Consider the following 16,342-nt stretch of genomic DNA (forward strand, 5'->3'; position numbering starts at 1 on the left):
TATTCCCACTAGCAAGAAAAGTACTTGACTTTTTTATTTTTCCAAAACCCACCGAAGCTATTCCTCAAAACAGTACGAGTCCTCTAATGCTGATTCCTTCACTACAGCCTCTTCTGCTTGTACCACAGCTTTCTCTTATCTCAGTGCTGCTGTATGCTCTTAGAACACAGAGTCAACAATGGCACATACAAATTTTCACATACAAAAATAGAGGAAACTCTGCTTCACTGCTCTGAATTTGAAAACTGGTGCAAAAGCTCATAGCGTATTAGCAGCACCGCCTTGCTGTATTGGGTTCAGAGGAAAATTTACCACGCCAGATAATTTCTGAATCATTGCTTTCAATAACAGCACTACAAGAAGGCTTGTCAAGTTGGGAGTTCCCCCCAGTGCTGAATGACAAAGCAGTATTGTTAGGCACAGTAAACTAGATGAGTTAAATCCTCACATGAGTCCAGTGTTGGAATTGCCATGGCTTGATGTGTATACAAAATGAAGAATCTTCAATGACTGCACATATTATTTCTAGAGTGCAAAAGATGGGCTAGGGGTAAAAAAAAAAAGAAAGAGCATCAAGTCTTCCATTTCAAACATTCTGTCTTCAGCTGAAGATGGAATATTCTTTCAATAATCTTCTTTCGTGGTTTTGGGCTTAAATTTTAATGTGTTGTATGCTCCCTCCACAGCTTTGGGCAAGTACATAGGATGTCTTTCCAACCTCTTCCTAGAGCCAGTGTTCTTCTGTTGGCTGTTTTTTTGTGACTGGTTTGCAGCCTTTGCTGTTTGGGCAGTATCTTCTGAGTACCTGCGAGGAGCACGAAGGATCAGTTTGAATGTAAACTGTGTTCACTTGTGCTGGTAGCCACTGAAAAACAGAAGGTAATCCCAAGTTAAAAGAGTTTGTCAGTTGTCTTGATTTAACCCAGAAGAAAGTTAAATACCACACAGCATTTCACTCACTCCACTACAGTAGAATGGGGGAGAAAACTGAAATGAACTCATGGATTGAGATATGGACAGCTTAAGAAGAAAAAGGAAAAGGAAAAGGAAAAGGAAAAGGAAAAGGAAAAAGGAAAAGGAAAAGGAAAAGGAAAAAGGAAAAGGAGAAAAGGAAAAGGAAATAGGAAAAGGAAAGGAAAAGGAAAAGGAAAAGGAAAAGGAAAAGGAAAAGGAAAAGGAAGGAAGGAAGGAAGGAAGGAAGGAAGGAAGGAAGGAAGGAAGGAAGGAAGGAAGGAAGGAAGGAAGGAAGGAAGGAAGGAAGGAAGGAAGGAAGGAAGGAAGGAAGGAAGGAAGGAGGAAGGAAGGGAGGGAGGGAGGGAGGGAGGGAGGGAGGGAGGGAGGGAGGGAGGGAGGGAGGGAGGGAGGGAGGGAGGGAGGGAGGGAGGAAAGGAGGAAGGAAAGGAGGGAGGAAAGGAGGGAGGAAAGGAGGAAAGGAAAAAAATCACAACAAAAACAAATAAAAAAGTAGGCAACACACAACATAGTTTCTCACCACCTCTGACCAAGATCCAGCCAGTCCCAAAGACTGGTTCCCCCTGCCTCAGGCCAGCTCACCCAGTTTCAATGTCCAGCACAATACCACATGAAATGGAACGTCCCTTTGGCCAGTCTGTGACAGTTGTCCTGGTTCTGTCCCATCCCAGCTCCTACCCCTCAGCCCCCTCACTGGCAGGGCAGCATGAGAAGCTGAAACATCTGTGACTGTGCAAGCATTGCTCAGCAACAACCAAAACATTGGTGTGTTGTTAGCATTATTCTAAACACAAACCAATTCATCATGATTCATCTTATCTAATATTTCAGTGCCTGAAGAATGAACACTTGTGTCAAAGACCTGCAATGTGCACTTGAGGACAGAACTGTTCTGATCTGTTTCACATATGTTCCTTAGCCTGAGACAAAACATAAAAGAGAAAAATATTTCTCTCCACTTGATTATGCAGCATGGATGATGAGTTCAGAAAGGCACATCTTCATTTGGTCAAGTAATCCCAACCTTTGGAAAGGTACTATTATTTTGACTAACCGTTGAAGGACTTTTTTTTTTTTTTCTGTTTGGAGATTAATCATCCATCCATTTCTCAATGATAAGCATGAGATTTAGACATAGAAATAATTAACTGAGATGCAGGATGGAATTTAGCCCTAGGTGGAAGGCAAGCACTACTCCTCAACTATATATGCTACATTTGTTCATGTAATACACACAAAAGATCTACCTTTCAACAGGGTACAAGCAATGTGTTACTGTAGTTTCTCATAATGCATTTGATTTTGGCCATGTTCTTTGTGCCAATGGAGTAGAGATTGGCCTTTTCTCTTGGTTGACAGGAATAGACAAAAGGTAATACTTTCAGGTTGTGCCAGGGGAGGTTCAGGTTGGATACTGGGAAAGACTTCTTTCCCAAAAGAATGGTCAGGCAGTGGAGCAGGTTGTTCATGGAGGTGGTGGTCACTGTGTTCAAAAAATATGGAGATGTGGCACTGAGGAACATGGTTAGTGAGCGTGGTGGGGATGCGTTGATGGTTGGACTAGATGATCTTAGAGGTCTTTGAGCAACCTGGTCTAGAGGGAGATGTCCCTGCCTATAGTAAGGGGGTTGGAACTAGATGATCTTAAGAGTCCCTTCCAAATAAAACCATTCTATGATTCTATGATTCTAATACTCTTAAATCTCAGAAGCAAAACTGAGAGGAAAATTATCCATTTAAGTAAATTTGGTCTTACTTGACCACTCTTCCCTCTACTCATCGCACATCAAAAGTAATCATATTTTTTCTGTTTTATACTTCACCATCAAAATCAACATCCACATTCGGCAGGTCCATGTCAGGAGCTCTCCGGCATCTCTCTGAATCCAGATCTGCAATAACCGAGTCAAAGAACGCTATAGCTTCTCTTACATCTGAACTGGGCTGTGGGATTTTTCTTCTCTCCATGGATGCCTGTTGATAAGATAGGGAAAGAAAAGAGGTTAGATGCAGTTGGAAAAAAAATGTCTTAATGAGAAAACTGTATAAGGAAGCTGCAAAAATTCTATTTGATTCCATATTTCAAGATTTCAGAAAGGCTCAAAAGTCCAGATTACTCCACATCAGCCAATGAAGAAGGCAAAACATCAGTGCAAGTGTCCTTCCTGTTGCATGCTCAACGTCAGACATCTTCCACTTCAGCACTGCCAAAATGTCTTTATAAAATCTCTCAGAATCCCTCTATTGAGTCACGTAATTGGGTGGCTAGGTGACAGCTGATCTTTGTGGTCAAATTCATCCTGCCTAGTATTAGGCACCTAACGGGATGAACACATTAGAAATGGAGTCATACAAGGTTACTTCTTTAATTAATGCAGGGCTCAAGTACCTTCAAGAGATGAGTCAGAATCTAGGTAGGCTGAATTCCCCTCTTCAGTCAGCTCTAGTCCCTTACTGCTGAGGGATCGTGGAGCAACTTGGTTACTAATTTAAGCATCTTATTAAAATGCCTTGGTTTGATGAAATGAATCCAGATCTAAATTGCTAAAGTCTTTTTTTTTTAAATGGAAAAGGACTATGAGTGCTAAAAAATGAGTCATTCAACACTATGATAATTCCCACAGGAAAGCCATGAGGTTTAAAATTAGGAGCCTGTCTTGTTAAAAAAGCAAATGTCTTTCTATAGATGCTGAAGCATTCATAAAGCCTCAGTTAGCAATTCTGTAGGTCAGTACAGGGTGAACCCTTCTGCCATTCATGAAGGTTCTGCCTAATGAAGGGCCGTGTATTTTCCCCGCCAGTCCAATTGCCAGAGCAATTCTGAATCAGAAACTTATTGTCCTGGGTTTCAAATGTACAAGCAAAAGATATATGCTGTGTCACATCTCTGAAGAACGAGTTTGCTTCCCATTCTGTGGGATGGTGCAGGCAGAAATGAGTTGGTTTCTCCTTCTGAACTTTATAGGTTGATTGATTGACATCTTTAGAAGTGCTAAAGGATAACTACTACCACACATTGACTGAGAATAGTCACTGCCATTATACCCAAGACTTCATTACTTAAAAGACATTTTTTTAAAGTGTGTGCTCCAGAATCTGACACACTTCTCTATTCTTTTCTTTCACAAGCCTCAGGTGACATATTTTGAATCAAGAGACAGCCTGTAGTCCAGGCTTTGGGTTTTGCATCTGAATTAAATTAAACTTTCCCTGAAGACAAGGTTGTCTGGGCAAAGCACATTCCTATTAATTGTGCAGCAGGCATGGGGAAAAAAAATGGTGGATTCGATTGGCAGGATATTTAATACAAAGAGGTAGTTAGGGACAGAACTATTCAAGCCTGTTGGTAAAATGAATCTTGCAGTCTGTGAACATAAAACTTGGAGTTAGGAAGTGGAGTGTACCGTATGTTGTAGAAGTCTTCTTGGCCTCTTCCTAATTTTTGCAAAGTCAGAGCTGGGCAGCTGTGACCCCACCATTTGTGTCAGCAAGAATGACTTGCTGGACAGCATGTCCTCCTGCTGTTCCAAAGGGGAATGTTGTGGAGTTAGCGTGTCAGCCAGTATCAGGCCTAGGGATGCATAAGAGATAACTGGCCACAGAGAGATGACAGCATTCATAGCCTCAGAATGTGGGAGATTCACTTGTTCGCCAAACTCAAGTTAAATTGCTGATTTTTTTTTCCAGTGGCACTTTCAATGACAAATATCAGAGAGTCAGAATTCTACATGAATCATAATTGTATACATTCTATCTCACAGACTCCTGGTCTATGGTTTAAATGTTCTTCTGCACTCATATTTCTCCTCTGCCTAGTGGTTAGACATGCTTCATGCTCCATTACATCACTGCTGGAGCAGACATGCTATAACTCTCTCCTGCATGAAGCCAGTCTTTGTGCATGAAAAACTGGTTCACAGGTTATATATCTTGTAGTGCTGAGATTCATCTCGCCCTTGGCATCACCATACCACTCTCCTATAACTCAGTTATTCTCTTTGCATGTTTCCCTAGTCCTAAATGGTAAAGTCTTTATAAAATCTGTCTTTTCCAGCCTACTGAACTGAGTACTGTTTCTTGCTCAAAGCATTAAAAAGATGACATAAAGACCAAATAATCAACTGAGGGATTCCCACTGACAGAATGGGTTCTAGATCAGGATGTAGAATGAAAAAATGTGGTATCTAACTCTAAAAATATGAATCTTGTCCTTTGGTTAAGCAATGTATGCAGCAGAACTCAGCCATACTGACATTATGCTGTGAGAGAGCATATAAATGTGGAATAATTTTCTGTTAAAGTCTACCTGGCCTAGTCAGTAGGTAATCCATTATATCCTTTCTTCCCACCATTCTTATTAGTATCCAGTTTAAAGGCTGCACTGGGTAACCTGCATGTCTGCTGCCAAAGCCATGTTTGTGGTCTGGTTCCCTAAATAGATCACCCCACCTGCTGCAAATCAGTTCTTTTTTCCTAACTGAATCAATCCCACAGTCAAACTACTGGATAGTCTAGTGACATGCAACTTGTAAGGTGCAGCCTTACAGAAGGTTTGCATTGTTTTTCCCTCTAGGACTTATAGAAACAATCAGCAACAAAAAAAATCAGTGCTATTATTCATTATCACTGTAGTAAAGGACAAAGAACTACAGTGTCTGCTTCAAAACTACTTGACAGTTCATTAATAAACAGAGAAAGGAACCCCTACCAATTCTCCATTGCCTACAATGTATCAGTAGTTTGCACAGATGATGAACATAGCACTGACAAGCTCTCTGATCAGTCAAAGAAAATCACAGCTGTTTCTTAGAAAACACAATTGTTTTCAGTAAGTTTTGCCAGTGAGAAAGATACCAGTAAACACAGGGACTACTGTGCTTTTCAGTCATTAAAAGCTATAAATAACCATAGTGGAGAACTTAAGTAGCCAGTCAGAATTGAGAGAAAACATCTCTTTCATAACAAGTTTTCAAGTACTTCCCATTTGCTCATAGTTCTTATCTTCCTTATTTTCTCTCCACACTTCTACAAACACACATAATTCTTTCCTTGACCAGTCATTCATATTTGACTTCACAGAAATCTGGAAATATCTTAGGGTATTTAGTAGCATTTCAGATGAAGTAAGAACAACAACAAAAAAGACAAACAGCTGAAACCAGTAAGGCAGAAAATCAACATAGGTCATACATATAATTGCTTCATGGATTGAGACTAATCATACAATAAAAGTTCTTAGGAATTACCTTAGAAAACTCTTTGGAGGAAAGTGGAAGAAATGACTTCTTTCCAGTTTTGGATGATTTTGTGGATGTTGGGGAATCTGCAGTCATATGCATGGATTTCAACTTATTGATGTTGTCAAAGTATTTTTTCCTCAAGGCTAACAAGTCCTGTAAGTATTTCAAGCAGTCCTGAGTCTTAGAGTACATCCACTCTCTGTCTTCCTCTTTTGACTGGCTGCAGGAGTCAATGCTGTTTGTACTTTTGCATTTTTTTAATGGTTCACTCACTTTTTCCTGCTCATCTCCAAGGACATACATAGAGGTGCTGCGGATCAGTCTGACAGCAGAACCTGTGCCATCCCAGTAAGGAATGTCATCTGTTGCATTTCTTCGGTGGGAGTTGGGGTGAAATATAGAATGGATCTTTTTAAACATACTGTGTTTCTTTGATCCTGTTACACTTTTCTCCTTTAGCTTCTTAATTTAACCCAAAATCTAGTAGCCAGTAGCTGCAACCCTTGTCCTCATCTGACAAAGAGATTTGCCACTTACTATAATGAAGACAAAAAGCATCTGTTACTGCTTCCGTTGCCTGCAGTCCAACACATTGTGAAGAGCGTGATCGTAGAGCAGAAGCCTGTTTTCTATTCCATTTGCATCAGTGAAGTAGCTCTGTTCTTTCCTCGGATTAAAACACAGCGCAGGAGGTCAAAGGTCATGCTTTGACCTTTCGTGTGACTGGTCTCCATAAAAGCACGTAATCACCGAGCTGGAAATCCCGTCCTCCACGTTTCTCGGTCACCCGTGGGTCGCCGCTGCCGCCTCCTTCACCGCCGAGCTCTGCGGGCGGGCGGGTGCCCGGTGCTGGCCATGGTGCTGAAGTGCTTCTGCCGCCCTGACAGCATCCCAGAGCTCTGCGGGTGGCTTCTTCGGGATTGCTTCTCGGGATCAGCCTCTACAGGGGCAAAGTGCAGAGGGATGGTTTCTAACGGGCAGAATTTAGATATCGCTCCGAGTTTCACCCTGTGGTAATCAGGAGATGGCTACAGCTACCCGATACCACAGCACTACTGGGAACAAAGTGGATTCAGATGTCAGGGTCTGTTACGCTCAGTACAAAGCTGCTCTATGTAAGGGATGCTGTAAAATAAAACACTTCTAAAATAATATTTTGTGGTTTTGTTTTGTTTTTAAAAAGCAGGCAGAAACAAATACATTTCTACTAGCTCTTTTCCTAGACAAATGGAAGAGCATTCTAACGTAGTGTTTTTGTTGACTGGAAGCTACAGACAACATTGGCTGCTATCAGCATATTCAAGCATCGGTATCATTTGTGATTGTGTAACAGCATGATGAATGTTTTAAAGAGAAGTAGAGAGTGAATATGCTCACTTCACACCACCAAACCAATCAGCCCTTTGAAAAAAGCAGGAATGTCCAGACTTAACATATTCAGAACAATTTTCATAGTTCATTCTGCTCAAGCTTTCAATATTTGAGGAAATTTTGAAAGGTCATGGATATCATCCTGCAGACTCTATTAAACAAACTTCCACTAATTATACTGGAAGTGTCAAATGAAGGTTTATGCAACCTAAGAGTCAGAGGATCTCAAAAGATTCTAATAAGAATTTGCCACAGCTAGGTAATAAAGTTGATTTTATGCTAGTGTGGACCATTAGAATTATGAAAAGAGATTAAATATCTCCGTAAAATTACCTCTGAAATTTTCTCCATTAGAGAAATATCTGGTCATCAATAACAGCTTGATTTTCTACATGGTCTTCTGATCTTTGGTTATAAATAAGATACAACACCGGTGAGCCTCAGAGAAACACTCGAAGTAGATACTCGAAGTAACCTCGAAGTCACTTCACCCGAAAAGTCTATGAGTCAAGAAAATCATTGGGAGCTCAAGGAATTACTGACAAAGACACTAATCAGTAAGAGTGAAGGGAACTCCACAGAGCAACTACTTGTAGGATCAGACATTGTCTTGCCATAGCAGACTGACCTCTAAGCTCAATCAATCTTATGAAGAGCTGTAGGTCAAATTCACAGACATGCACACAGAAACAAAAAACAAACAAACAAAAAAATCCACCAGGCTTCTGTTAGTGAAAATAAAAAAGTAGGAGCATCGTACACCATGAAGAGTAAATGCAATGATGCATGCTGCTTTCTGGGGGAAAATAATAATAATAATAATAATAATAATCATCATCATCATCATCATCATCATCATCATCCATATGGGCCTTAGATACTCCTGTCCTGTTTCAACAAAGTGCTTAAAGCATATGCTGACATCTCACTGATATAAAAATAAATAATTAAATAAAAATAACTCAAAAAATCTTTTATGCCTTTAAGAGGCTTCTCACTTTTAAGTGTGTCCATGCCCAATTTTTTAAAGTGCTTGTTGGTTCACATTCACTGACCGTCAACTTACATGTAGTTCTCATTGTTCACTGTGGTGTTAAAATAAGACTAATAAATGCATTAGTCAGTTAATAGCTATGTTATATAGTAGAATTTCATTTGATGTAATAAATGGACGTCTATGATTATTTCAGACATTAATATTTTATTCTGTGTACTGGTTATGAGCAGTGGGAATACAATCTTCCTTTCCTATGGTAAAAATTAATATCAATCTATTTTCTTCAGTGTCTCTACTGTAATTTAAATAGCTCTCCAGAATTAGAAAGTTAAAGAATAAAATTCTGGATATCTTTAAAGGTCAAAAATGTCTCTAGTGTCTTTTGCAAGAAGAAGAATGACCTACATCTTTTCTAGGTGATTTCCTATAGGGCATTTTTGTTCAAACATGTTTTCTGAATAGTTGTTATTTATTTAAAGTCAAACTCCAGTTTTCTTGTATCTGTAACTGCTCCAATTTAACTAAACAGCAAGGCAATTAGAATTTGACCTCCACAGATCACAGGTCTCTTCTCTTCTTACTGCTGGGGACCAAATATGTTACTGCGTCTAAGCCAAGTGGTGATTAAAAACCATGGTTTTATTCTAGAATTATTTTTTATGCACACACACACACATACATAAGCGAAATAACAAACAAACAAACAAACAAACAAACAAAACCACTTATCAGATGGATAGTATGGTTGAAGAAGAATATTTGCTCTCGCAATTCAAAGTACCAAATTCACAGGCAGCTATTAAATCATAAATAAAGACCTCCCAAAGAAGCTTGTGAGAAGCAGATCAAATAGACCACACTAAATATTTAACAGCATCTAAGATTACTAACTTTGACAAGACAATACTCATACCTTATTTGTTCACTTGGCTACTTGATTTTTACTTCACTTGCTCTATAATTTCTAAGTGGCTTTTTTTTTTTTTTTTTTTCCTGCTACTGTTTTCAGTACTTCTGTCTGGCTTTGTACCTAATGGGCTGTTCTGAGTTCCACAGACCACTACTCATTAGCACACAAATTGCCTTGGTTATCTACACTCAACATACTAGCAATTCCTGAGCCGTCGTGACAGGGTAAGGAGATCCAACTAGAAAACACAGTATATGTATTTTGACATTAACCATACACAGTTAATATCAGATGTGTAGATAAATGCAATTAAAATACCTTGATCACATGAGTTCATGATTAATGGGTGGATTAAATTATAAAATCACACATCCTTAAGTTTTGTGGGGTTTTTTGTTTGTTTGTTTTGGTTTTTTTTTGCAAAGACTGAATTGTCAAAATGTAAAGCTCTGAAACCAAAGAAGGAAACTTTTGACAACCTGTGGATGAACCTTCCCACCAATATTCCATTATATTTTGTTGCTGTGCAGGAGATAGAAGCAGAGAGGCAGACTGATAGAATGGCATGTGGCATGGAAGGGCATATGAAGAAAAGGTGTGGAATTGAATTCTTCCACGTGGAAAAAAAATGCACCTACTGACATTCATTGATGTTTATTGAATGTTTATAGAGACCAAATAGGTAAGAGCACAGTGAGAAGGTGGGTGATGCGTTTCAGCAGTGGATCATCTCCACTGGTGCAGCTATTTATGAGCGCAACATGCAGAGTCTTTTTCACTGCTGGCAAAAATGCATAGCTGATGGTGGTGAATGTTGAAAAATAGAGTTCTGTAGCTATGAATTAGCTCTATCAAATAGTGTCATTGTGCTCTTCATATCTGTTGCAGTTTCCATGGAAAAAAAAAATCAGAGGCATTATTTTTAGAGTGACCTACGTATATTTTATTACATTTTTTTTAAAGTGAAAACATTAGTCTAGCTTTTAAACAAACAAAATTTAAAAAATCAGTATAAGACATACTAATGGATAGTTAATTTGTTGAGACTTGTGCTATTTCAGATGGCTCATAAATAAAGTGAAGTTGTCAATCTCTATTAAAATCTATTTATGAACAGATCTTCATCACAACACATATCTGTTCCTTCACTTTAATCCCCATCCTTTGCTAGCCATGTCATATGTTCCCTTGAAGTTCTGTAAAAACACACACAAAAAAAATACACAGCCTCCTATGAATCTCCTATTTAAGAGAAATGTTAAAAATAAAGCAGGAATTCTGGAGACACAACTTAAAACTAAACAAAAATAAGTACGTTGCACGAAAAGTAATGCCTCCTATTTATTTCTGTGGAAACTGTGAGGGTAATGGTCTGGAATTCTGCCTCCTCAAAACTACTGTCAGCAAATACTCGATGCCTTTCCTCATTCAGGAAGTTCCCAAAATATGGGAAGTGAAGAGCAGTTCTGATACCATGCATTTGAAAAAAAAACCTATTATTGATTCTCTGAGCCATGAAATTGGACAAATCAGTTCCCTAAGGATTTGTCATTTGAGTTGATTTTCAGGTAAATGCAGCGAAGTCCAGATGTATGGCCCACATCATATTTAATGGTGATCTTCTTTTTTTAAGGATATGCCTGAGTTATGCTAAAGCAACACTGACCTGCAAAACCAGCTGAGTCAGAAAAGTCAGTGAATGAATAAACTTTTGTAAATCTGGAGCACCATCTTCCCAGCTAATCTAGATTTGAATATGTTACTTCCATTTGACTTAGATCCTGCATATTGTCCATAAATTTTCACTGCATGTGACATTTTCATTCACTGAATAGGTTATATTGCAGCACAAGCACTGACAGTAAGTAACCAAAGGAGTTGACTACATTCCCATCAGGAATGGAAGAAATGCCATAATTTATGTACATCTAAATGCTTAGAAAGTGATTGTGCAAATTAGATATCGATCTATTATTTTATTTCATTTTTATAATTTAGCATACCTTGGCTTTGCTCTTTGGAAATGGTATGCATGCATCTTACGACAAAGCAGTAAAACTCACTCTAGAGAAATTCCCTTTGCCTATATCTATATCTCTATAGCTGTTGCCTGGCAGCTTTATAAGAGAGTGAAATGTTACCACACTTACCCACTTCTTTATCTAGCCTCTCTCTTCCCTTTGTTTCCTCAAACAACCCCACTTCATTTGCTTGACAAGGTTTACAAGGGAACTTTGTCTTGTCTTCTGTCTCACAGGGTCAAGGAACAGCCAGTCGTCCTTTCTTGTTTCTTTGGAAGAATCTGTGTCCTTTTAATACAAACATTGTTAGGACATTTCCAAGCACTGCTAGTCTTAGTTGAATTAGTTATTCTCTCTGCTCTTGAGTCATTTGTTGCAGAGATGGCTGAAGAATTGTTGTGATGTCTAGCTAGTTGCCTGTCACATTTATCATCCATTGATGAAGTCTTTGACAGGAGAGGGTGGTGAATAAACAGATTCCTTCAGGATGGCTCAATGAGGATGAATGTTATAAGCAGCCATTCTTCGAATTTTTTTATATAATTCAAACATTAACTATCTGTCTTGATCTGCTGAGAGATACGAGAAAGGAAGACTTAGTGCAAGAGAGATACTATGTGAACACTAGGGAGACCAGATAGAAAGAGAATAAATATGTTTTGAAATAGGTCTTTTTGAACATATTTTCTGCTCAGATCACAGTCTCCATAGGGGAAAAAATCTGTTTGCAGCCTAGCACAGGATGATTACTTCCTATGACTGTCAGGAGCAGTAGGAAGTTTGTTGCCTCTCCCTGAGTGCTCCTTGAAGGAGGAGAATTAAGATTTTTTCTTGCTCATTTGTCATTTTTAACTGAAAGCACTGTTGCTGGCAAACGTACTATTTCTCCTTGGCTAGCTTGATCTTCTCTGCCTGTGCTCACTTCTTACCTGCCTTTCCATCACTCTTGCAAACAGCCCTGTCAGTCTGTAGATACAGATGAAAGGAGAGTGAAGAGGAAAACACAACTAACAACCCTTATCTGATGGTTTCAAGCCAAACCTGCAGAATTTCCCCTCATTGGGAACAGTCAAATTACTGCTGTGCCTGTTCACAAGGCCAAAGAGAACTTGTTTACATTCTCCCTGAAATTTTCCATCAACCTCATCTTCTATACTAATAAACATAATGTGTGGGATCTAAACATGAAGAAACATATTATTTTAAGGCAACAGCTGCTCAGAAGTTGCAGAGACCCACCACCAGGCTGTTGGACACAGAGCAGTGCTGCTAGAATATTTGATTCAGAAAGTTTGCACAAAGCCCTTTGGCAATATCTAGAAGTGGATGCATGATGAGTTCCTGGAAGAGATGTTGCTCACAGTGAATTTGGAATTTTTATAAAGCTCAGAGGTGGTTTATTTATAATAATAAAGAGAGTAAGACAAAAATATCTAAATTTTTATTTACCCATGTTCTCAAACACAACCTGAAAAGACTCAAGAAAGGTGACTGGGTAAGAAAGTCACAAAGAGGGTATGCCCTGGTGGGCATCTGTCTCAAACCTTGCGTCCTAGCAAGATGCTTACTGTAATCTGCAAAGCCAAACGATGCTTCCCAATCTAAAATACCTATGTAACTCTAAATGTTTGCAATTGAACTCACACTGTGCTCAAAGGAACGTGGAAATACATGTTTACACCCTGAAATCAGGCAGAACATGTGCTTTTGACCATAAGAAGAGAAAACCTCCTGTGCTCCTGTTTGTGCCCAACACTTCTGGCCCTGGCACCAGGCATCGCTGAGAGAGGGTCCCTTCAGTATGAGAAGCTGATCCTGTTACAGTTTTTTTCTAAAAACATTATTAATAATAAAACACCTGCAGGAAACTGTGATAGTTACAAAAAGTGCACAGGCCAGAATAGTACATCAGATCATGGTGAGAGCTGGCAGCAAGCAAAGGACACTGTATTTCTGGGTCAAAACACAGCTATCGACGACTTTGTGGTGGATATTTTTCACATCTACTAGAACTAAGTAGATAGAACTGGAACTGTTGCATTGCCTCCTGCGGTACTGACCCAAAACCAGGCCAGGACCAAATGACTGCACGCACACACCAATATGATGAACAGCAAAATGGCGTTTATTACACGTGAACTCTAGCTTATATAACCTATGTGCTTCGTGTACGCCCCTAAGGCATGTGCCACACATCAATCATAGAGCAGGGAGAGGGCCTATCGCGTCACATCCCGTGGGGGGGTCTCTCAGTCTCGCAGTTGCTGACAACATCTCCCCCTCTCCAAGCTCAAGAAAGTCTACTACAACCCGAGAGGACCCTAACCGCGTACACCCCGAAATCCCCGCATTGCGCCTATACATGCCATTGTCCTCTCGGTTAATCCTTGCCCCGTTACATCCCGATTCGCAGAATAATCCTACCCTAATAACCCTATAACCTATTAACCTAATGACAACCTATTAACTTAATAATCTTAATGATTTAATCTTAAACGTGAGTTCTACATAAGACTATATATTGCATTCTTAGATGATGCTGATTTGTTCGTCTTAGCATTTGCCATACGAGTCATTTGTCTCAGCATACACTATACTTATATATGTGTAATATACCTATATACCTAGTATGACTATATACTTATATACCTATATGCCTATATGTATAATATGACTATAAGCACTAAGCATATTAATGTTAGACCTAATGCAACTATAACTGAATATAGAATAGAGTTAAACAGAGTTAAACATTCCCGTCGCATTGATGAACCATCCCAGAAGCACTTCCCATCAGTGGTGTTCTCCGTCCTTCTTTGCTCTCTCTAAGATGCGATGTCTCTCTCTCTTGTGTCATGGTGAACAGCAATGAAGACTTTCTGTCCACTGCCTCTGATGTGTTTTAGCAGTTGGTACCTCGTTAGCACGAACACTTTTCTTTTGTGGGTAAGCTGTTCAGGAGCAACTCCTTCTCTTGTTCTTTCGCCGATCTCGTCTGTTGTCTGGGCCTTCCCAGGAGTCAATGCTGTAAAGGGAAGACTTATGTTCCAGTTAGTTCCTTGCTGATGTCTGGCCTAATTTTTCGCGACGGTATCCATACTATTTTTCCCGTTTCACAATGTTTTACTGCTGCATAGCCTCTTCCCCATACCAGAATCATCCAGCCCGCCTCCCATTCTCCACTGTCTGCTTTTATTTTTACTGGAGGCCCTTCGCTCAAAACTTTGGGCTGCCAATGTTTCTGTACAGGGCTTCTACTGCAATCTCCACGTTCAAAGTGATTCAATGAGTAAATGGCTTTAGATAGAATCTCTGCTTGTCTTTTAACAGGAATTGCACTCTGATACCCTTCTCCCTCACCCAGGACGCGTAACTTTTCCTTGAGGAGGCGATTGGCACGTTCTACAATTGCTTGTCCCTGAGAGTTGCCAGGGATTCCTGTGGAATGAGATATCCCCCAAGCTGTCAGCCATTCCTGGGTCGATTTTGAGATGAAGCAAGACCCGTTATCTGTTTTTATCTGGCTGGGCAACCCCATGGCAGCTATTGCAGTGGCCCAATGACTCTGTGCTGTGGTCGAATTGCACCTTGTATGTTGAGTGACTGATATCATAGAAGAAGCTGTATCTACAGTAACGGCAAGCCATGGACGAGGGGCCATACGGGGTTCCCATGTGAAGTCTGTTTGCCAGATTTGCAATGGCTTTAAGCCACGGGGGTTAACACCTGCACCAATAGTTGGGGCAGAATTGCAATATGGACATGCCTGAACTACATTACGAGCTGTTGGCAAGGGAATAGAACAGGTTCGTGCCAAAGCCTTGGCACCTATATGAAGAGATGCATGAAGATCATGCGCAGTTCTGACAGTGAAGCATGACGTACCTGCAATCTTGTCAGCAACTGCATTACCCATTGTAAAAAACCCTGGAACCTCTGAATGACTGCGGACATGTAGTATAGCCACGGGAGCTGAGCGAGAGGCCAACGCTTCTTCTAACAATCCGGCTGCTGTAGTACTCGGATGTCCTTCTTGACCCATGCGTGCAAGCAGCTTAGCTGCAAAAGCAGAGTCAGTAACTACATTGCATGGAATTTCTTGCCATAGACGAAGTGCTATTGTTACAGCCATAACTTCCAATATTTGTACGCTAACTGTCCGGTCACAAAAAATAGCTGAGCTCCACTTATTGTCTGAGTTTTGCCACACTACAGCTCCTTGTCCAGTAGATGAGGAGGCATCTGTGAACAAGGTAGGCCCTTCCAGAGGGGAAGTTTGAACGCGGCATCGGAGGGAAACATGGAGGGGTTTTGCTAGCTCAAAGATAGGCAGAGAGTCAGTATATTCAATTGCACCTCCATATCCCTGTAAAGCTGTAAGAAGGATATCTGGAAGTGGTTGTGTATCACGAAATGAGCTCTGTAGATATATTGCATCAGGTTCTTTTGCAAAGGCTCGCAATGACAGCAATCGAGATTTCTTAAGCAGCATTGCTAGAATCTCAAGCCAGGAAGTATAGGCTCGTGTGGGCTGTACGGAAAACAGCCACCATAGAGGTCGGGGCTTAGCATCAAGGGAATGACCTATCACTGCCGTTGCACCCGCCTCACATCTCGTTACTGCTACCTCGAGAGCCCGATCAGGGTCCCATCTCGTTAGGAATGCTCTCATACAATTCTGTAGGATTTCATGCCATGCGGCAGTCATCTCTGGAGTAAGTTCCCTAGGCTCCCTCGGGTTTGATCCCTTAAGCTGATCATGAAAGGGTTTCATAAGCCGAGGTGGGATTCCCAAAGCCCCTCGAATCCACTGGATTGCCCCTACTAACTT

General features: G+C 40.3%; 1 protein-coding gene across 1 annotated transcript; it reads right to left on the bottom strand.

Moving 5' to 3' along the window:
* Positions 1-624: 624 nt before the first annotated feature.
* Positions 625-7,093, bottom strand: C1H13orf42 (chromosome 1 C13orf42 homolog). Its single transcript, XM_048960252.1, is given in 4 exon segments — positions 625-827; positions 830-865; positions 2,796-2,946; positions 6,219-7,093. Coding segments are annotated over 4 exon segments (804 nt in total). The 5' UTR covers positions 6,633-7,093.
* Between the last annotated feature and the right edge of the window lie 9,249 nt (positions 7,094-16,342).

This window comes from Lagopus muta, chromosome 1 (genome assembly GCF_023343835.1).
Source record: "Lagopus muta isolate bLagMut1 chromosome 1, bLagMut1 primary, whole genome shotgun sequence".
Lineage (NCBI taxonomy): Eukaryota > Metazoa > Chordata > Aves > Galliformes > Phasianidae > Lagopus > Lagopus muta.